Source organism: Salmo salar, chromosome 02, assembly GCF_965601325.2.
Source record: "Salmo salar chromosome 02, fSalSal1, whole genome shotgun sequence".
Taxonomy (NCBI): domain Eukaryota; kingdom Metazoa; phylum Chordata; class Actinopteri; order Salmoniformes; family Salmonidae; genus Salmo; species Salmo salar.
The window spans coordinates 6823380-6846726 of NC_138292.1; the positions used below are offsets into that span (position 1 = coordinate 6823380).

The following is a 23347-nucleotide window of genomic DNA, read 5'->3' on the forward strand; positions in this document are numbered from 1 at the left end:
AATTGGCCACAGGTGGACTCCAATCAAGTTGTAGCGTCATCAATGAAGATCAAAGGAAATTGGATGCACCTGAGCTTAATTTGGAGCGTTATAGGAAATGGGTGTGAAAAGGCTACTTATGTAAGTTAGACATTTCTGTAAATAATTTGTATTAATTGGCAAACATTTACAAAAACACTCATTATTGGGTATTTTGTGTAGATGAGAGAATTTTTTTAAAATCAATTTTGAATTCAGGCTGTAAATGTGGAATAAGTCAAGTGGTATGAATACTTTCTGAAGGCACTGTATTTGGGGGGGGACTAATTTCATGCAAAATGTATATTTACACTTTCGCAATATAGTGAGAAATTGAGAATTAAACAACAAATTTTCAAATCGCAAACTAAAACCTAACATGAAATTATATGAAGAAAACCAAAATTGATCAAAGGACAAAATATTATTACATAAATTGTCTTTTTTAGTAGTATGTGAATAGGTATAACCAGAGAGAAAAAAAAGACAAATTGTAGAAATCTGCTAAACTGCAAAAAACTGTATTGGTATGTGGTGTGTAAAAAGTAAACAGCTGATCTGAATGACTCCATTTTATGCAATGGCTGCCAGGTAGTCCTTGACCTCTGCTGTGGTGAGTCTTCTGAAACCTGCCTCGTTGCAGATCCCCACCTCAATGTTATCTTCTGTCATCTGACCCTCAAAACTTTCCTTTAAAAGAAAACACACACAACATTAATGCAACGCAGTAAATGCATGGATTTCAATAGAACGCTATGACAAAGTAAATCATGAAGTATTCAAACTATTCTAGGTTTAACCTAAACACAGTATCACATAGTCTACTGTGTTTCTTAAACACTTCTGAGAGGGAAGAGTACTAAAACTGCAGGTGAGATGAATTACCTTCAAGGTTAAGATTGCTGTGTGGATAGCGTCTTCCAGTTCCAGATCCACATTATATCTCTTTTCTAGGAATGTTTTCCCATTGACGTAATTCTTTCCCATCGCTGTTGCTTTCCATGCAAAGTATGCACCCTGTGTACATGAAAATAGTCATATAGTTAGTACCGGAAAAAATCATGTATGTGTAACGGAGTTAAGAACGTACTGTAAGCTCACTCCACAGCTAGCTTGAAATGTCACGGATGGAGCCATCCGATTGGTACACTTTTGGGTGGCTCAAACCGTTGAAACGTTGTCAAGGAGGGCAGCCACGTGTGTTAGCAAAGCGTAACAGTAGAGAAGACACTTTGGCTGTCTACACTTGACACTTACATGCGACTTCTGCCATCAGAATACGAAGATCGCATTGAAAAGATTGGTTGTGATCGGATTGTGTTCAGATCTGGCTGACCACTTCAGGTGGTGGTCAGGGACACATTTTGTGCGGATTTCTCCTCAGTCTGGACACAATCAGGCTACTGTCGCCCCATACAGTGGGCGACATCATCAGCACGTGTTTTGGGAGCGAGAGGCACCTTTTTTCATTAAAACTTCATAAATGCTAGCCAGCTAGCTTATTTAATCAGGCTACCTGTGTTATTGACTGTATGTTTTGTTTATGTGTAACTCTGTGTTGTTGTTTGTGTCGCACTGCTTTGCTTTATCTTGGCCAGGTCGCAGTTGTAAATGAGAACTTGTTCTCAACTGGCCTACCTGGTTAAATAAAGGTGAAATAAAATAAAACATTTAGAAAAAATATTTTTGTTATGCCTGTTTGCAATCCCTTTCGCTTTGCTAGCTAGCTTGCTGGCTAGTTACAGAGGTTAGCTGGCTAGTTAGCTACAGTAGTTTGCTACTCCCGTCAACTTGCTGTGTTGTTATCAGATTTAGCCTGTTCCACTGTTTGCGTTATGCATTCTGCCATTTGAATATAGCACAGGAAAAGGGAATCCGGACACATTTAAAATGTAGGTTTAGACGCATGACGAGTTCGGAATTCCATGATTAGAACTCCATGATCAGAATACAAAAGCTCCATGAGCTGTCTAGACACGGCCTAGGAGTGAAGCAATTCAATGATAGAGTGTGTTTATACTACCATGGATACTTACAGAGGGATCTGACTGGAAGAGGTAAGGGTGATCATCATCCCATCCAGCTATCAACAGTGACACACCAAAGGGTCGCACTCCACTGAAAAAACACAGGATGTTACTCTCTAGAAATTCAGGTGAAAACAACTACTTTATCAACATGCATGGATATTGTAACTCAGCAGTGGCCAACCCTCGTGGAAAGATACTGGGTGTCTGGACTTTAGGCTTTTCCTTCAGCCAGCCCTGCTCTAACACACCAGGTTCTATACTGGGTGTAAGGGCTTTAGGCTTTTCCTTCAGCCCTGCTCTAACACACCTGGTTCTATACTGGGTATAAGGGCTTTAGGCTTTTCCTTCAGCCCTGCTCTAACACACCAGGTTCTATACTGGGTGTAAGGGCTTTAGGCTTTTCCTTCAGCCAGCCCTGCTCTAACACACCAGGTTCTATACTGGGTGTAAGGGCTTTAGGCTTTTCCTTCAGCCAGCCCTGCTCTAACACATCTGGGTCTAAGGGCTTTAGGCTTTTCCTTCAGCCCTGCTCTAACACACCAGGTTCTATACTGGGTATAAGGGCTTTAGGCTTTTCCTTCAGCCCTGCTCTAACACACCTGGTTCTATACTGGGTATAAGGGCTTTAGGCTTTTCCTTCAGCCCTGCTCTAACACACCTGGTTCTATACTGGGTATAAGGGCTTTAGGCTTTTCCTTCAGCCCTGCTCTAACACACCTGGTTCTATACTGGGTATAAGGGCTTTAGGCTTTTCCTTCAGCCCTGCTCTAACACACCTGGTTCTATACTGGGTATAAGGGCTTTAGGCTTTTCCTTCAGCCCTGCTCTAACACACCAGGTTCTATACTGGGTGTAAGGGCTTTAGGCTTTTCCTTCAGCCAGCCCTGCTCTAACACATCTGGGTCTAAGGGCTTTAGGCTTTTCCTTCAGCCCTGCTCTAACACACCTGGTTCTATACTGGGTGCAAGGGCTTTAGGGCAGGGCTGAAGGAAAAGCCTAACACACTGGTTCTACCAATCAGCTGGTCATCAGGACCTTGATTAGCTGAATCAGTCGTGTTTCAGCCAGGTCGGATCAAAAGCCTGCACACTCAGTCAGCCAGCCCTGATCAAACTTGAGGAAACCCACAAAACAGAACTGACCCAGACTGTGTGTACTCCTGCATGACAGAGGCTACCCGCTGGACCAGCTGGGCTGTCGGGATTGGCTCCTGGTAGACCAGGAAGTACTGCTGGGCCAGTTTCCTCGCTCTCCTCAACAGCACTCTGCAGAGTACAAGAGACACATTTCTAATATATCCTTGTCCCTGTTGTAAACCCAAGATTTAGAAAATCAAGGAAAGGCAGTCTCACTCTCCCTCACACACACAGCAGTATGTACCTGTAGTCTGGACCCATTCCACTGTAGACCATGCCAATATGTTTGGTTATCATCTCGACTTTGTGAACACTCGTCTCGTCGTACAGTATAGACTTCTGTTTCTTCTCAGTTGCCAAAACGACTCCATTTGAGGCTTTAAACGGGGAGAAAGAAACCATCAATCTGGACTGTCTTCTGTAATGCAGCTAAACTTCTTGATTTGGCTTAGTTTTAGATTTGGTTCATTAAGGCTGTTACGACAGGTAGCCCAATTCTGATATTTTTTGGACCAATCACATCAGATTTTTTCCAGAGTTGATCTGAGTGTTCAAAAGCCCAATCAGTAAAAAAAAGAAAAATGTCTAAACGTAGCCTTAAAAATGCCATCAGCCATGACTGAATTCAAATGTGAGTTGGTTTCAGGTGTGGTTTGATGTGGGGGTCTCGTGTGTTCGCAGGTGGGAAGAGTTAGCCAAATTATATCGCCGATTTGCTTCAGCTGGCTGGTGTGCGGCCGTGGCAAAATTGGTTTGACTTTGGATAACCAATCTCTGAGCCTAGTATGGAACCTTCAATAAATAACAATGTAAATGAGACAATATTTTCATGTTGTACACTTTAGTTCTCATTAAATGCTTTCAATATTTAGGGATATCCAAAGTCAAACCACATTTAACACAGGCATTACGATCGGGGTCGCTTGCAGCTGCACTCCAAATTGATGATAACTTGTTTGCTGCCAGCTGTGGCCCGGGTTGAAATAAACCCAACCTTCATTTACATTGTGGCATACTCAGGTAGAAAAATCTGTTTTGGACGAAACTGACTTTAGGACCAAAATGATCCTATCTACACTTTGTAGTCAATTTTGACATTAGAATAAATGTTCCTGACTCATATTGATGGCACATAGGCTGTTTTCTAAATTACAAGTTGGTTTTTAGGGGCAGTTGCTCTTTAAAAGAGTTTGGTACCATGGACACATGCATGCAGGCATCTTGTATATAAAAACCATTACCTGGTGGTTGCACCCCTTCATACATATTATAGTACATGGGCTGCATTTAAACAGGCAGACAATTCAGATTTTCTCTCACTAATTGACCAATCAGATTAGCTCTGAAGTGAATTTGTCTGCCTGTGTGAAAACAGACATATTGGGTGATCATTTGAAGTCTTCTTTACCTTTGATTCCCACTGAGGGGGCTCCTGCTGCTACCGCTGACAGGGCATACTCAATCTGGACCAGTTTACCAGATGGGCTGTGTGGGACGGAAATTGTTTCAACTTTTCATTAATAATGTCATGACAAACATCATTTCGTCTTGGTCTGATCAGTGCTTTTAGAGTTTAGATTTATTGGTGTAACGTTAGCTAGTGACTCAGTCTCGCTCAGCAATCAAACTGAAAGTGAATGTAAACTTCCAACAGCAAAGCCAGATGCCTTTTTGCAAAGATCGCATCTCAGCTAATCACTTAATTACTGAAAGAGGGAAAATGGTATGAATAGAAAAAAATGTGTTGGATATCAAAATTGCCTGTTTGAAGATCTTGAACTAGAAACGTCACACTTCCTACTACTAGCCTAACATTAGCTAGCCAGAGTAACAGAATGACAAAGCATCAAACCACCGCGAGCAACAGTCTGGTTTCTAAACAACAATCCTTCTTCCTGCAATACCCAAACTAGCTAAACTTCTTCCACTACAGTAGTTTGTAAAAGTTACCTGAATGTGGTGAGTGAGAAACTGTACCCCCTTTCTCCCATATTTGCTCAGTAGTGGTGATAACGCTTTATACTAATGACAAGATGCAATTGGTTCTTCGGTTGTCGCAGTTAAATGACGTATGTGATTCAATGACCGTGAGCTGTGTGACATGAGTGTAAAGACACCACGCAAACCTCTACAATTATGAATTTGTCTGGTTTAGTGTGTTTTTTGAGGCGTTCGTTGTTACAGCTGGAATGCAGAATTATACAGGCTTCAGGACTTGACAGACAGTTTGGTGAGTTTGAGCTTTACACAACATTCTGCCTTGTGTTTATTTGTAGCTAGCTGGCTGTTTAACATTAGCGCTAGCTTTAAAACTTCCACGGTAGCTATGTTACCCTGCATAATCTATGACTTTGTGTTGGACAGTAAGAACTATGATGATGTACGATTCTATACGTGCTTCAATCTATGAGTAGACTGCTAGATGTATACTGAGTGGTGACATACATACATAGTTTCTGCCTATTGCATAGATTGTTGATATATGATTGTGTCTCTGTGTTTTGTTTCTACACAGCCCCAGCTCTAGCTGTCCATGGCCCCAGCATCCTCCCACAGCCCCACGAAGAGCAAGAGGCGACCGCGGAGCCCAGCTTCCTGGACAATGTGTTCTGGATGGCAGCACCCAAAAAGAGACGCACAATAGAAATCAACAGGACTAGAAGACGAGACCCAAGCTTTATGCTCAAAGTTAAGGTATTAACTTTGTGTGTATCATTTCACTGGGTGACATTTCACTTGTAATTATTGTCCTCTGATGTCCAGTTGTATGTAGCATATTTTATGTAATGGTATCTGCCATGAGTGAAATCCTTTGACTAATTTCTTAATAATATTGCAATAAACACAACCGAAAAGGCAATGGATTTTTCTGATGTTTTGTGCTCTCCCTCTCCCTCGTTCTCCCCCCTCCTCTTTGTCAGACCAACATTGAGCCGTGCGTGGAGTGTGGCCACCTGAAGCAGAAGCATATTCTGTGTGGGTTCTGTTATGAGAAGATCAGGAAGGAGACAGCGCTGATCCGAGGTCAGATTAAAGCCATGGAGGGCAGGCCTCTCAACACACCAGCGCAGGAGACCCTGGTCCTGTATGACAGTGAGAGTCCAGGGGAGTCCGACAAAGACAAGAGGATAGTGGAGAGGAACAGAAAACGACCCTCCTGGTTCAGTATCTATTGAGGTAGCATTTAGTCACACCAGTAATTAGTAGGTTGCTAATATCCCAGTTTCTATATTTGAAAGAAATGCATTGATAAAAAAAAAATCAACAGCAGCATTGTTTTTTTGTTTTGTTATCAACACATGACAGAACCTTCAAATGTGGTTCATTTTCTTTGTCTTATTGCAACATGGCTACAATGTCACATATTGTACATCCTCTACATTTTAGTAGGAACATGCTATACCTTTGTTATTAATGAGAATAAATCTTTATTTGAAAAAAAAGCTTTATTGGGGTCACTAATCAATTAGATTAGTAACATAAATCTTTTTTAAAAATGTAGTCTAATAAAAACTTATTATAGAAAAGATACATAAAAGGACATATGAAATCAGTTCTAGGTCTTTCAGTTAGCCTACAGGGGAGTGTTAAATCAAATGGGGCCCTGAATAGATTTCAAACCTGGTTTAACCTAGGCAATGAGCCATGTGTTTAACAACCCCAGGGAGGGCCAAGTCATTGAAACTCTTCAGGTTAAAGATAAGAGCTTTGTCCCTTAGAGTGAGTTGCAGCAACCGCTCCCTGTCAATATCTGACCCCACTGTGATAGCAACACCCACTGCGTTGGCCCTTCTCATGGCTCCAATACCCTCAGCAAAGTTCTTGTCTGAGGTCACTCCGTCTGTAATGAACACAAAAGCGAGCTCTGCGTCCGGACGTACCCCTCTGAACCGACCTCCAGGGTTACTGACGAGGTTCTCAGTTGCGTAGAGAATAGCGCTGCCCAGAGTGGAGGATGAGTCGCGGTAGACTGCATTAGAGACCAGGGAGCTGATCTTTCTGCGGTTGTTCGAGAAGTCCAGAAGAACCTCTGGGTCCTGCTCCCCTCCAAACTGCAGCACGGCGAAGCGAGCTCCTGAAGAGACCTCCTTGGAGAGAGGGATCGATTGGGAGAGTCTCTCGATGAAGTGCAGGATGCTGATGAAGTTTCTGCCCCCTGTTCTCTCAGAACCATCAATGAAGAAGAGGATGTCTACGGGGCGCTGGATCAGTGGAGCCAAACTCAAATCTTTGACAATAATAGAAAAGTCAATGTTATACAGACTGTTGATTCATAAACTAATAATAATAACTCAAACTCTAATACATCTGTAATTTACATATGCAGAATATATTGGAAAGACATTAATAGTTCATTTCCAACTGAACAAATATTCAAGGCCAGGAATTTTCATTAGTGCAATATGAAATAACAAACATTTTCCCCCATTATTAGATGTAAAAACATCAATAAAAAACAAGTTGTCTTTTCACCTGAGGCACACTTCAGGTCTGGACAGATCATCTCTGGTTCTAGAGAAGAAGAGAAGTGAATGTAGTTCATTAGTCACGGTGGGTAGTTTTCACAAAATAAAATCATTGAACTGTTGAGAAAATGTAGTGTACATCCCAATGGCACCCTATTCCCTATATAGAGCTCTGGACAAAAGTAGTGCACTATATAGGGAATAGGGTGTCATTTGGGATGGAGACATAGACTTGCCTGGGCAGAGGATTTGTTCTATTTCCTCTAAGAATTCCTCAGCAGTAAGTTCAGCGTAGACACTCAGGGTCTTCACCCGGTCACCCATATTACAGGCAATCCTCTCCAGATTCTGCCTCTCTGCCCCAGAGTCAAACATATCACCGATGGCGATGGCATACACGTCCACCCCGTTACACAGGGCTCCAAGATTATCCAGGTCTTTAGGATCATAGCGACCGTCTGTGATAACTATGGCCACCACCTTGGTCCTCCCCCTGCGACCTGGTACTATCAGATGGTCGTATGTGTACTTCAGGGCAGACGGAGTCCAGGTGCCTCCAGCGATCCACTCCATGGCTTTGACCTTTGTGTTGAAGGAGGTCACAGAGGTGATGCCCCTATCGTCCATCCTGATGGCCTGAACCGCCCCTTGGTGACTGTACTGAACCACACCCAGACGAGACCCTTTTGGGGGTTTAGAAGTAGTTCAGGGAATAAAATTGATTATATGTTTAAAAATATATATATTTTAAATCCTGTTCCTAGAAATCTTGGTGATCTATTGTTTTCCATTCGAACAGTGAAGTTTACCTGAGACGTCAGATATGTTTTTGGCCATCTTCCCAAACCTGTTTGCTACACTGATGACAAAGTTTTTAGCCAGGCTGAAGTTGGTTTTTCCAATACTTTCAGAGCTGTCAATCACAAACACCAGGTCCAGGGGAGGGCAAACCTTTTCACAATCTGCACAGAGAGACAGTTAACAAGACTTGGGCATTTTTTTATTATTACAAGGAAAATTGGTTGTCATTATAACTGGAAATAAACCATTACCACAGCAGCCGCATGTTTCTCTAACAAATCCCATGATTTCACACTCCTGAAAGTTGAGAATATTCATCAGCATTCTCTCAGAGAGACAGAGATATGAAAGATATCTGTCAATCAGGATGAACAAATAAAGTCTGTTACTTACCGATAGACCAGAAGCCCCACGAATACCAGGTACTCCCTAGACACCATCAATAGAAACATTTCATGACCAATGACAGACTCTAAGTGGATGAAATGAATCACAAATGAGAACTAAATGCACCTTTGTATGTGTACATAGGAATAAGACTCACCAGTGGTCCAGGTGACCCCCTCACCCCTCTGTCCCCAGGAACACCCTCTTGCCCTGGCTCCCCCTGTAAAACAATACACCCATTTATTTTATAGGAAGAAATACATCGATTTAAATAAACAAGTGCATTTATTAATATGATATCTCTGTTTATGATTACTGCACGTACTGCCAGTCCTTTTGTTCCTGTAGTTCCCTGGGCTCCTTTCTCTCCATTATAACCTCTGGTGCCCTGCGAAAAATATAGACATGGTAGTGAATAGAGGGGTGGAACAATTTCAGATTTGAAATATGGACGGCTAAGAACAGGTACATAAGATGACCTGCAGTCCAGGTAAACCAGGGTCTCCTCTCCCTCCCTAGGAGATAATAAGGCTGAGTTAGCATGGTTGTCATGGCACTAATTAAAACAGGATTACCAATCCAATTCAATTGACAAATTGGCTTTTGTTATTCAGTCAAGTGCAGTTCAAACCTGTTTCCCTCTGGGACCTGGGTAGTTGTATCCATCACTTCCTCCATCTCCCTACCAATTAAAAAAAGACAAACACCATTTTAAGCACTGTTTGGCTCTATCTATGGCTTTATTTTGCCACAGTTTCCAACATAACCTCAACGGAAATACCTTCCATTGTCAGATTCAGGTATGTGTTATTATACATAGTCCTGTTGCAACATATCGAGTGTCATTTTGACTGCATACGAATAAAACATTTAAATATCTCAGCAATTTTTTCTTGACTTTTCCGAAATAAGTATGTTGTTAGAATTTAGATATCACAAATGTGTGCTATAACCAGTTTTATAAACTGGGTGAATCAAGGCTTGAATGCTGATTGGCTGACAGCCGTGGTATATCAGACCGTATATCATGGGTATGACAAAACATGTATTTTTACTGCTCTAATTACGTTGCTAACCAGTTTCTAATAGTAATAAGGCACCTTGGGGGTTTGTGGTATATGGCCAATATACCTCTGCGTTGCGTCGTGCCTAAGAACAGCCCTTAGGAGTGGTACATAAGCCATATACCACACCCCCTCGTGCTTTATTAACAACACAGTGTGGTCAAAGACTTAATAACTTTGTTGTTGTCACTATCAGCAGACTCAATAGCCTTGGTTTCTCAAATGACTGCCTAACCTGGTTCACCAACTACTTCTCAGATAGAGTTCAGTGTGTCGGAGGGCCTGTTGTCCGGACCTCTGGCAGTCTCGATGGGGGTGCCACAGGGTTACATTTTCGGACCGACTCTTTTCTCTGTATATATCAATGATGTCGCTCTTGCTGCTGGTGATTCTCTGATCCGCCTCTACGCAGATGACACCATTCTGTATACTTCTGGCCCTTCTTTGGACACTGTGTTAACAAACCTCCAAACGAGCTTCAATGCCATACAACACTCCTTCCATGGCCTCCAACTGCTTTTAAATACAAGTAAAACTAAATGCATGCTCTTCAACCGATTGCTGCCCGCACCCGCCCACCCGACTAGCATCACCACTGGATGGTTCTGACTTAGAATATGTGGACAACCACAAATACCTAGGTGTCTGGTTATACTGTAAACTCTCCTTCCAGACTCACATTGAGCATCTCCAATCCAAAATTAAATCTAGAATCGGCTTCCTATTTCGCAACAAAGCATCCTTCACTCATGCTGCCAAACATACCCTCGTAAAACTGACTATCCTACCGATCCTTGACTTCGGCTCAGCAAATTTGATGTAGTCTATCACAGTGCCATCCGTTTTGTCACCAAAGCCCCATATACTATCCACCACTGCGACCTGTATGCTCTCGTTGGTTGGCCCTCGCTACATATTCGTTGCCAAACCCACTGGCTCCTGGTCATCTATAAGTCTTTGCTAGGTAAAGCCCCACCTTATCTCAGCTCACTGGTCACCATAGCAACACCCACTCGTAGCACGCGCTCCAGCAGGTATATTTCACTGGTCATCCCCAAAGCCAACACCTCCTTTGGCCGCCTTTCCTTCCAGTTCTCTGCTACCAATGACTGGAACGAATTGCAAAAATCACTGAAGCTGGAGACTAATATCTCCCTCTCTAACTTTAAGTGTCAGCTGTCAGAGCAGCTTACCGATCACTGTACCTGTACACAGCCCATCTGTAAATAGCACACCCAACTACCTCATCCCCATATTGTTATTTATTTATTTATTTTTGCACCCCAGTATCTCTACTTGCACATCATCATCTGCACATATATCACTCCAGTGTTAATGCTAAATTGTAATTATTTCACCTCTATGGCCCATTTATTGTCTTACCTCCCTAATCTTACTACATTTGCACACACTGTACATAGATTTTTCTATTGTGTTATTGACTGTACGTTTGTTTATTCCATGTGTAACTCTGTGTTGTTGTTTTTGTCGCACTGCTTTTTCAAATACTCCTACAAAGTTACATGCAGGTAAGACGTTCTGATTTATATGTAGTATCAGAAAGAGCAGATTCTAAATAACTCTTTAACATTTGAGAGATGAGCTCTATTTCACAATATCACTTTTACCAAGATGAAGTGCTTTTCCTTTGCTCTCCACACATGTGCACGCAGCAGCAGATCGCCTACAGTAACATAAACTAATGATAATGCTATTGTGTTCTTTGAAAAATTCTAATGTTACCCAAGACCTTCAGGAACACAACCAAAGGATGTTTTTTTCCCGATAGCATTTATGAAATGTATTTATTAGACTGTTAGAATGTTGCAGTAAAAACAGAATCCTGCTCATTGGCGTAGTAAGGGGGAATCTAGGCCCGGCAGTTTAAGTGTTAAAAGCTGAACCCCGATCAACTTACCTTAGCTCCTGCTGCTCCAGTGTTTCCTCGGGGGCCAAAGTCCCCTGCATCCCCCTGAGAGCCCTACGAGGACATGCAGAAAACATGGACACGGATGGTGACAGGGCAGAATATTATTTTCTAATTTCATTACATCACCTGTCATAGATATCACCTGTTAACCAATGGTATATTTGATAACGGGTTGAATGGTTAGTGGAGCACTTCTGCTCTTACCAGGTATTATTATTCTAATTATTTAGGGCAGTATTCACCTGAAGTCCTGCCTCTCCACCCTCACCTGGTGGACCACGGACCCCTGGGAAACCTGGTGCCCCCTGGTATGAGATGGATATGATAGTGATTCAAAAAGATGATACAGTTCAATGTATTGATTGAAATACAAGACATGCATATTGATTACTCACTGCTGCTCCTTTTTCTCCATTCTCTCCAGGAACTCCTCTCACCCCCTCTGGGCCTAGTTCTCCCTGCAAGATGCAACATAATGAATACAACCAACATGGATTCTCCCTCTGGGCCTAGTTCTCCCTGCAAGATGCAACATAATGAATACAACCAACATGGATTCTCCCTCTGGGCCTAGTTCTCCCTGCAAGATGCAACATAATGAATACAACCAACATGGATTCTCCCTCTGGGCCTAGTTCTCCCTGCAAGATGCAACATAATGAATACAACCAACATGGATTCTCCCTCTGGGCCTAGTTCTCCCTGCAAGATGCAACATAATGAATACAACCAACATGGATTCTCCCTCTGGGCCTAGTTCTCCCTGCAAGATGCAACATAATGAATACAACCAACATGGATTCTCCCTCTGGGCCTAGTTCTCCCTGCAAGATGCAACATAATGAATAAAACCAACATGGAGTCTCCCTCTGGGCCTAGTTCTCCCTGCAAGATGCAACATAATGAATACAACCAACATGGATTCTCCTCCTGGGCCTAGTTCTCCCTGCAAGATGCAACATAATGAATACAACCAACATGGATTCTCCCTCTGGGCCTAGTTCTCCCTGCAAGATGCAACATAATGAATACAACCAACATGGATTCTCCCTCTGGGCCTAGTTCTCCCTGCAAGATGCAACATAATGAATACAACCAACATGGATTCTCCCTCTGGGCCTAGTTCTCCCTGCAAGATGCAACATAATGAATACAACCAACATGGATTCTCCTCCTGGGCCTAGTTCTCCCTGCAAGATGCAACATAATGAATACAACCAACATGGATTCTCCCTCAGGGCCTAGTTCTCCCTGCAAGATGCAACATAATGAATACAACCAACATGGATTCTCCCTCTGGGCCTAGTTCTCCCTGCAAGATGCAACATAATGAATACAACCAACATGGATTCTCCCTCTGGGCCTAGTTCTCCCTGCAAGATGCAACATAATGAATACAACCAACATGGATTCTCCCTCTGGGCCTAGTTCTCCCTGCAAGATGCAACATAATGAATACAACCAACATGGATTCTCCTCCTGGGCCTAGTTCTCCCTGCAAGATGCAACATAATGAATACAACCAACATGGATTCTCCCTCTGGGCCTAGTTCTCCCTGCAAGATGCAACATAATGAATACAACCAACATGGATTCTCCCTCTGGGCCTAGTTCTCCCTGCAAGATGCAACATAATGAATACAACCAACATGGATTCTCCCTCTGGGCCTAGTTCTCCCTGCAAGATGCAACATAATGAATACAACCAACATGGATTCTCCCTCAGGGCCTAGTTCTCCCTGCAAGATGCAACATAATGAATACAACCAACATGGATTCTCCTCCTGGGCCTAGTTCTCCCTGCAAGATGCAACATAATGAATACAACCAACATGGATTCTCCCTCTGGGCCTAGTTCTCCCTGCAAGATGCAACATAATGAATACAACCAACATGGATTCTCCTTCTGGGCCTAGTTCTCCCTGCAAGATGCAACATAATGAATACAACCAACATGGATTCTCCCTCTGGGCCTAGTTCTCCCTGCAAGATGCAACATAATGAATACAACCAACATGGATTCTCCTCCTGGGCCTAGTTCTCCCTGCAAGATGCAACATAATGAATACAACCAACATGGATTCTCCCTCTGGGCCTAGTTCTCCCTGCAAGATGCAACATAATGAATACAACCAACATGGATTCTCCCTCTGGGCCTAGTTCTCCCTGCAAGATGCAACATAATGAATACAACCAACATGGATTCTCCCTCTGGGCCTAGTTCTCCCTGCAAGATGCAACATAATGAATACAACCAACATGGATTCTCCTCCTGGGCCTAGTTCTCCCTGCAAGATGCAACATAATGAATACAACCAACATGGATTCTCCTCCTCAGGGCCTAGTTCTCCCTGCAAGATGCAACATAATGAATGCAACCAACATGGATTCTCCTATTGTGCAGTAAAAACAGATTAGATGTTTGCTTGTTTGATGTTTTTAGTTTGTGAATACCTTATCTCCTCTCTTGCCAGCCTTGCCCCGTTTTCCAGCTCTGCCACTGTCTCCTCTGCTTCCCTGAAAGAGACATGTTCTTATGTTTCACCAGGGCCAAAATAAAACGTGTCAATGTAAATGTTGTGAATCCACTCTTTCTTGTGTGATTGTTGTGCGACGCACAACACTGTATGAAGACACTATCACTTAGTCTACAGCTGATTTATTACAGACTTGAATATGAGACTCACAGTGTCGCCAGGACTTCCACCAGGTCCAGCTTTACCCTAATGAACAGAAATATTGTTTGAGCAGATGATTAGGTGGTTTGATTTGGCAGCCTAATACTCCTAGTTATTAAACTGAAGTAGTGTTCATCTCTCTGAGCGATACAGATATAGTACCTTGTTTCCTTTTTGCCCAGGCAGACCAGGGTTTCCAATATAGCCAGCAACACCCTGTAACAGAGTCACACTTAATGTATTATTGTCTAAATAACTACAAGTTGATAGTGTTTCTGATAACGTGTCGTTCAGATGGCGCTCCAGACCTTATCTCCACTGTCTCCACGATCACCCTGTGGTCCAGGCCTGCCACTCTGCCCAGTAACACCCTGAAAACACCACAATACAGGATGTACCAGGTGGACAAGACTCATGTTTCAAGAAGCCTATAGAGCCCCACAGTGGAGGTGTCATAATACCCATAAAAACTAGCAGTCAATCAAGGAAATGGTTCCAATAATTTCCCCACCATTCATTTTTCCCATAGGGGATTTTAGAAACACTTAAAATAAGAGCCGTGTTTCGTGTAGGCTAACCCTGGCGTGACGTTTTGATAACTGTGTAAATCTCTATTGGACATTCGGCTCTATTTACTCGCAAATTCAAAAATGCTAATTAGCATAAAAGTAGACATCATGCACGACTACAAATCCCTGCACGTCATCTCTAGCTGACACCTTTTAACAGGTATTGTGTAAATGTAAAACTTGCACAAGATAGTTCACATAATTGTACATTTAAAGACATTTTAATCAATTTACTTATTACTAAATGTAGCTAAGATTAGATAGTTAATCCAGAGATTCTTACCTTTGCCTCAATTCCGCAGTCTCGTCCAGATCAGCATCATGGCATTTGTGGTTCTTTATTATAGCCACATTAGCAGATAATTAGCATTTCATTTTTGGGGGGGTAAATACAGGCGAATATATTGATAAAAGTCACCTTGTCTTAGAGAGATTTACATGGTTATAAAAACGTCACGCCAGGGTAAGCCTACACGAAACACAGTTGAAGTCGGAAGTTTACATACACTTAGGTTGGAGTCATTAAAACTAGTTTTTCAACCACTCCACAAATTTCTTGTTAACAAACTATAGTTCTGGCAAGTCGGTTAGGACATCTACTTTGTGCATGACACAAGTCATTTTTACAACCATTGTTTAAAGACAGATTATTTCACTTATAATTTACTGTATCACAATTCCAGTGGGTCAGAAGTTTACATACACTAAGTTCGCTGTGCCTTTAAACAGCTTGGAAAATTCCAGAAAATTATGTCATGGCTTTAGAAGCTTCTGATAGGCTAATTTACATAATTTGAGTCAATTGGAGAAGTACCTGTGGATGTATTTCAGGGTCTACCTTCAAAGTCAGTGCCTCTTTGCTTGACATCATGGAAAATCAAAAGAAATCAGCCAAGACCTCAGAAAAAAATGGTAGACCTCCACAAGTCTGGTTCATTCTTGGGAGCAATTTCCAAATTCCTGAAGGTAAAACGTTCATCTGTACAAACAATAGTACGCAAGTATAAACACCATGGGACCATGTAGCTATCATATCGCTCAGGAAGGAGATGCGTTCTGTCTTCTAGAGATTAACGTACTTTGGTGTGAAAAGTTTAAATCAATCCCAGAAAAACAGAAAAGGACCTTGTGAAGATGCTGCAGGAAACAGGTACAAAAGTATCTATATCCACAGTAAAACGAGTCCTATATCGACGTAACATGAAAGGCCACTCACCAAGGAAGAAGCCACTGCTTCAAAACCGCCATAAAAAAGCCAGACTACGGTTTGCAACTACACATGGGGACAAAGATCGTACTTTTTGGAGAAATGTCCTCTGGTCTGATGAAACAAAAATAGAACTGTTTGGCCATAATGACCATCATTATGTTTGGAGGAAAAGGGAGGAGACTTGCAAGCCGAAGAACACCATCCCAACCATGAAGTACGGGGGTGGCAGCATCATGTTGTGGGGGTGCTTTGCTGCAGGAGGGACTGGTGCACTTCACAAAATAGATGGCATCATGAGGGAGGAAAATTATTTGGATACATTGAAGCAACATCTCAAGACATCAGTCAGGAAGTTAAAGCTCGGTCGCAAATGGATCTTCCAAATGGACAATGACCCAAACCATACTTCCAAAGTTGTGGCAAAATGGTTTAAGGACAACAAAGTCAAGGTATTGGAGTGGCCATCACAAAGCCCTAACCTCAATCCCATAGAACATTTGTGGGCAGAACTGAAAAAGCGTGTGCGAGCAAGGAGGCCTACAAACCTGACTCAGTTACACCAGCTCTGTCAGGAGGAATGGGCCAAAATTCACCCAATTTATTGTGGGAAGCATGTGGAAGGCTACCCGTAACATTTGACCCAAGTTAAACTATTTAATGGCAATGTTACCAAATACTAATTGAGTGTATGTAAACTTCTGACCCACTGGGAATGTGATGAAAGAAATAAAAGCTGAAATCAATCATTCTCTCTACTATTATTCTGATATTTCCCATTCTTAAAATAAACTGGTGATCCTAACTGACCTAAGACAGGGAATTTGTACTAGGATTAAATGTCAGGAATTGTGAAAAACTGACTTTAAATGTATTTGGCTACGGTGTATGTAAACGTCCGACTTCAACTGTAGCCCTTATTTTAAGTGTTTCTAAAATACCCTATGGTAAAAATGAACGGTGAATAAACGATTGGAAGCATTTCCCTGTTTGACCGCTAGGTTTTATGGGTGTTATGACTCATACTGTCATATTCTATATGTAACAGGACACTGTACAAAGGTGCTAAATTCAGGAATCAGGTGAAGAATCCACCTACCTTTTCACCTGACTTGCCCGTGTCACCCTTGATACCAAAGTCACCGGCAGGACCGGCTTCTCCCTGTGAGACCGCAAAGGTGGTGGAGGAGGACATTTAGAACCACAATGCATACAGGCTATGTAGAACGTTATATTCACACCTACTGTTTATTATGCTCAACGTCGCTGCATTATCTCACCGACATGCCAGCGTCTCCTTTACATCCAGGTGTCCCAATGGTGCCAGTCTTTCCCTGGAAAACAACGAAGTAGATGACATCACTAACTAGACATGTCTAAATACAGTCTTTTTATCAATTAGTAAGCAAATAAATAGGACATACCTTTTCGCCATCAATGCCGTTATACCCAGGAGATCCACTTTGACCCTGATGCGATCCGATTGAGTAAATTGTTCATTGTTAATTGGTTACATAGTGCATGTCCTAATGAACTGATCCTGAGATCATCAATCTAATGAAATCATGAATGAACCAATCATGATTGAGATGTATTAATATCAATGGAAAAGGAGTACCTTCAGACCAGATCTTCCAATATCTCCCTGTGAAACAATGACAAAATATGACGTCAAATACAGCCAGCAATGCACTATTATAACAAGCTTGGTAGTATATACAGGAGTAACAAATGTTTAGAGCATTTTCTAATATGTTACCTTCTCTCCTTTGAGGCCTGGAAGACCCTGTAAATATAAATTAGGTAAATAATGTCAATAATGTGTGAAATATTAAATCAAAGCACCATGGCACAGACAAATATCAAAGTTAGAAATATCATCATTCCTCTTACCTTCTGTCCATGCAAACCTATCGGGCCCTCGATACCAAGGTCCCCCTGTAGGGAAAACAGAAATGAAATGTTAAATCATATGGAGTGTAATTGGCTAGTACTTCCTGTATTGTGCCATCATGTATTTAATCTAACCGGTGGCCCAGGCTGTCCAGGATCTCCTATTGCACCACCAGTTCCCTTCGCACCCTACAAGACACAAAACAAACATTGATGTCATGAAGTGTCATAAACCGATACATATTTAGGTTTATCAAAATAAGAGATTGCTTATTTACTTTAATTCCCTTGTATCCTTTCGGCCCGGCAGCTCCTTTTGTTTGGATGCACATAGGAGCTTGGCACTAGAGATAAATCACACAAGATATGGTCAAAGAGGTTTCAAGTATGGGCCTCCCGAGTGGCGCAGCGATCGAAGGCACTGCATTGCAGTGCATTAAAGGTGTCAATACAGCCCCGGGCTCGATCCCAGGCTGTGTCGTAGCCAGCCATGACCAGGAGAACCATTGGCCCAGCATCGTCCGGGTTAGGGGAGAGTTTGGCCGGCCGAGATTTCCTTGTCTCATCGCGCTCTAGCGACTCCTTGTGGCGGGCTGGGCGTCTGCAAGCTGACTTCGGTCGCCAGTTGGACGGTGTTTCCTCCAACACATTGGTGCGGCTGGCTTCCGGGTTAAGGCGAGCAGTGTGTCAAGAAGCAGGGTCGTGTTTCAGAGGACGCATGGCTCTCGACCTTCGCCTCTCCCGAGTCCATAGGGGAGTTCCAGCAATGGGTTAAGACTGTAACTACCAATTGGATAACACAAAAAAAATCAAAATAATAATAATAATATATATATATATATATATATATATATATATATATATATATATATATATATATATATATTTGTTTTTTTTTGTGATATCCAATTGGTAGTTACAGTCTTAACCCATTGAAACACGACCCTGCAGTGATATATATATATATATATATATATGTGAGGTTTCAAATATTAAAAAGAAGAAAGACAATTGTGTCATTCTACATCCCTCAGTGCTTCATATGACTCACCTCAAATTCAGCCTCTTTGATCTAGAAAGAGAAAGAAATTACAGCATATTAAGCACAAACTAGGATACATAAAACACAGACACTGTAACACTGACACAACTTGGCATCAACCATGACAGCACAAAAACATCCATACTCCACTTCACAAATGGAAGCTTCACTATGAACCTACCATGGTGTCAGTTATCCTGTTGACAGCTGCCTGGCGGTTGCTAGCTGGGAATGCCATGTAGTCCTTCCTATACAGCTCCACAGGAGAACTGACGATCCGCTTGAGCTCACTCTCCATGGTTTCCTCGTTGGTGGCCACTACAAAGATCTTGATGCCCGCTGCCTTGGCAGCCTCGGCGGCCCGTGAGACCCCTCCACAGGGGCTGCCAGTGATGTGGCCGTCAGTCAGGACCACAGCGTACTGGAGCCGGGCCTTTCCCCTGGCCATTAGCCTCACTTGCTCTGTCATGTTCCTCAGGGCACAGTCGATGAAGGTACCCCTACCAATGTACCTGGTGACCAGGAGAATCAATTATTGGCAGGCTCAACTCTTATTATGAAAGATTGGTGTGCTCAACTCAGTATTATCTACTCCCAAAAGATATGAAGACGATTCAGTAAGTAAGTAATAATGAGGGAGAGACTGACTGACAGTGGCTGACTGGCTGACTGAGTAATGTACCTGATGGCCTGTGCCCTTCCCAGGAAAACTGCGGCATCAGTGACCACCTGGCTGAAGACTTCCACGCGGTCTGAGAAGTGCAGCCCACCGTAGGCCCACTGGACCCTCTTGGCCCTGAAGGTGGTGGTCTGGAGCCTCTCCACAAACATCTGGAGGAACACCTTGAGCTCCTCCACCAGACTGCCCCAGGGGAACTCCCTCAGAGCAACACTCTCAGAGGTGTCCATGGTGAAGTACACGTTGATGGGGCAGTCGTCATTTTCGTCTGGGCAGAGAGTGAGAAAATAACGTGCAGCACCTTGCTTGAAGTAGTTAATGAATATCCACCATTATTCCTCCACAATTGCTAATCTACTTGTGTATAATAGACGTAAGTTAACGACATGCATCTACAATATTGCTAAATAGTATATCAATCATATCATAACATTTGATGGCTCTTGTAATTTATATTCACAGCCAAGGTCTCTATGCTTCCACCCCGCCATACCATTGATGTTCCTGGGCCTCACTAGCAGGTGGTCGTATTCTGGGTCCTGGGCAGAGACCTGGAGGACCCACAGCAACAGGAAAGCCTTCAGTACTCCTGCCATGATGCCTCTGTGTGTGGAGGTGTACAGGTCTCCGATTTGTATAAGACTGTCTACACAGAAAAGGAAAAGGTTTAGTTTTAGAAAACTAATTAACTACGGTTTGGAAAGTAACCTTCGAGGTTAGAGCGTTGGGCCAGTAACCAAAAGGTCGCTCATTCGAATACCGGAGCCGACAAAGTGAAAAATCTTCGCTGTGCCGTTGAGCAAGGCACTAAACCCTAATTTCTCCAGGGGCCGTGTACAATGGTGAACCTGGCTGTGACCCCACTTCCTACGGGTGTCCCAGGGGGAGTTGGGATATGGTGACCCTGGCCGTGACCCCACTCCCTGCAGGTGTCCCAGGGGGAGTTGGGATATGGAACAAACACCTTTCCAGTACACACTGTGTGTAACAGGACAAATATAAACACCCCCAAAATTATTATCGTTCACTATTTTCTGAGGAATATTGCCAGACACAAAGGCAGGTTATCGTTTGAAACTGTATGTTCCGTGGTCTTTCAACTGATCGTCTGTTCCGTGGTCTTTCAACTGATCGTCTGTTCCGTGGTCTTTCAACTGATCGTCTGTTCCGTGCTCTTTCAACTGATCGTCTGTTCCGTGCTCTTTCAACTGTTCCATGGTCTTTCAACTGTTCCGTGGTCTTTCAACTGATCGTCTGTTCCATGGTCTTTCAACTGATCGTCTGTTCCATGGTCTTTCAACTGATCCTCTGTTCCATGGTCTTTCAACTGTTCCGTGGTCTTTCAACTGATCCTCTGTTCCGTGGTCTTTCAACTGATCCTGTGTTCCGTGGTCTTTCAACTGATCGTCTGATCCATGGTCTTTCAACTGATCGTTTGTTCCATGGTCTTTCAACTGATCGTCTGTTCCGTGGTCTTTCAACTGATCGTCTGTTCCGTGGTCTTTCAACTGATCGTCTGTTCCGTGGTCTTTCAACTGATCGTCTGTTCCGTGGTCTTTCAACTGATCGTCTGTTCCGTGGTCTTTCAACTGATCGTCTGTTCCGTGGTCTTTCAACTGATCGTCTGTTCCGTGGTCTTTCAACTGATCGTCTGTTCCGTGGTCTTTCAACTGATTCTCTGTTCCGTGGTCTTTCAACTGATCCTCTGTTCCGTGGTCTTTCAACTGATCGTCTGTTCCATGGTCTTTCAACTGATCCTGTGTTCCGTGGTCTTTCAACTGATCGTCTGATCCGTGGTCTTTCAACTGATCGTCTGATCCGTGGTCTTTCAACTGATCGTCTGTTCCGTGGTCTTTCAACTGATTCTCTGTTCCGTGGTCTTTCAACTGATCCTCTGTTCCGTGGTCTTTCAACTGATCAACTGTTCCGTGGTCTTTCAACTGATCGTCTGTTCCGTGGTCTTTCAACTGATCGTCTGTTCCGTGGTCTTTCAACTGATTCTCTGTTCCGTGGTCTTTCAACTGATCCTCTGTTCCGTGGTCTTTCAACTGATCGTCTGTTCCGTGGTCTTTCAACTGATCGTCTGTTCCGTGGTCTTTCAACTGATTCTCTGTTCCGTGGTCTTTCAACTGATCCTGTGTTCCGTGGTCTTTCAACTGATCGTCTGATCCGTGGTCTTTCAACTGATCGTCTGTTCCGTGGTCTTTCAACTGATCGTCTGTTCCGTGGTCTTTCAACTAATTCTCTGTTCCGTGGTCTTTCAACTGATCCTCTGTTCCGTGGTCTTTCAACTGATCGTCTGTTCCGTGGTCTTTCAACTGATTCTCTGTTCCGTGGTCTTTCAACTGATTCTCTGTTCCGTGGTCTTTCAACTGATCCTCTGTTCCATGGTCTTTCAACTGATCCTCTGTTCCATGGTCTTTCAACTGATCGTCTGTTCCATGGTCTTTCAACTGATCCTGTGTTCCGTGGTCTTTCAACTGATCCTGTGTTCCGTGGTCTTTCAACTGATCGTCTGATCCATGGTCTTTCAACTGATCCTCTGTTCCGTGGTCTTTCAACTGATCCTCTGTTACATGGTCTTTCAACTGATCCTCTGTTACATGGTTTAGGTAATTTGTAAAATAATTGCAGGCCAAGGAGAGTAAAGACATTAATTGTGTAAAACATACATATGTTTTGTAAAGGTGTACCCATCCCTCATGCCTGGACGGTTATAGTAAGGCTTTCTGGTTGAACTGATTCCAACAAAGAACAGTGTAATGATGGGCTGACAGCCCTGTACCTAAGACTTTCTGTTTCCAGAGTAAAACCTCCCAGGTGAGGGAAACACCGTCTAAAGGTAGCTGATAACAAACTATGCTTGAGGCCATAGGGATCTACTCAGAATGTTAACTCAAAGTCTCTTTTAAACCTATTTAATACAACTGCTACTCTCTGGCATACACACCCCAATCTATCAAACATTCAGATTATTTGATCCAATTTGTAAGTCGCTCTGGATAACAGCGTCTGCTAAATGACGTAAATGTAAAATGTAAATGTGCATAATTGATTGTATCTTATCCTTGGTTAGCAAACAAAAGCATTACTTGACTGAAATAGCATGCTACTTTATGAAAAAGCTTATTTTTAGAAAGTCTAGTAATAATTTAAGTATGTTAATCTCAGTTCACCTTAGATGTATAATAACAGTAATCATAAACATTTAAAAAGTAATAATGAATAAAACATCATTTGGTTATTATATTTTACTGACCTGCAATGGGAGAGTTAAGTATCTGTTGCCACAACAGTCTGATCCTCTGCTCAGTCCCGTACCTGCAGAATCAGTCCCTCGGAGCGAGAAGGAGAAGGTATGTTCTCCATGCCTGTTGAGACGTGTCATACATCTAGTGAGGAAAAGACTCCTCCTGTGCATTCAGCCTGACTACTTCCCAAATGGCA

General features: G+C 42.8%; 3 protein-coding genes across 4 annotated transcripts; 1 reads left to right on the plus strand and 2 right to left on the minus strand.

Moving 5' to 3' along the window:
• Positions 1-270: 270 nt before the first annotated feature.
• LOC106595421 (proteasome subunit alpha type-2) lies at positions 271-5249 on the minus strand. The gene is made up of 7 exons (XM_014186794.3): positions 5135-5249; positions 4593-4669; positions 3429-3561; positions 3191-3313; positions 2055-2136; positions 904-1035; positions 271-708 (listed from the first exon to the last, which is right to left on the minus strand). Exons 1-7 carry the CDS (start codon positions 5173-5175, stop codon positions 592-594), a joined length of 705 nt encoding a protein of 234 aa, XP_014042269.1. The 5' UTR covers positions 5176-5249; the 3' UTR covers positions 271-591.
• On the plus strand, positions 5150-6627 carry LOC145859546 (large ribosomal subunit protein bL32m). The gene is made up of 3 exons (XM_082959326.1): positions 5150-5414; positions 5700-5878; positions 6106-6627. The coding sequence occupies exons 1-3, from the start codon at positions 5321-5323 to the stop codon at positions 6358-6360; spliced, it is 528 nt and encodes a 175-aa protein (XP_082815452.1). The 5' UTR covers positions 5150-5320; the 3' UTR covers positions 6361-6627.
• LOC106597232 (collagen alpha-2(VI) chain) lies at positions 6612-23305 on the minus strand. Of its 2 annotated transcripts, none has more exons than XM_045696775.2 (30): positions 23160-23305; positions 20394-20546; positions 19904-20168; positions 19403-19733; positions 19231-19251; positions 18458-18523; positions 18315-18368; positions 18180-18224; positions 18046-18072; positions 17905-17931; positions 17711-17755; positions 17567-17620; positions 17386-17448; positions 14819-14881; positions 14673-14726; positions 14520-14555; positions 14287-14349; positions 12228-12290; positions 12075-12137; positions 11821-11883; positions 9470-9520; positions 9318-9353; positions 9164-9226; positions 8996-9058; positions 8845-8880; positions 8703-8748; positions 8460-8612; positions 7887-8333; positions 7658-7696; positions 6612-7412 (listed from the first exon to the last, which is right to left on the minus strand). In XM_045696775.2, the coding sequence occupies exons 2-30, from the start codon at positions 20494-20496 to the stop codon at positions 6811-6813; spliced, it is 3042 nt and encodes a 1013-aa protein (XP_045552731.1). In that variant the 5' UTR covers positions 20497-20546; positions 23160-23305; the 3' UTR covers positions 6612-6810. The 2 variants fall into 2 exon arrangements, with proteins under 2 accessions (XP_045552731.1, XP_045552737.1); XM_045696781.2 differs by having other exon boundaries at positions 20394-20542; positions 23160-23298.
• Positions 23306-23347: the final 42 nt, after the last annotated feature.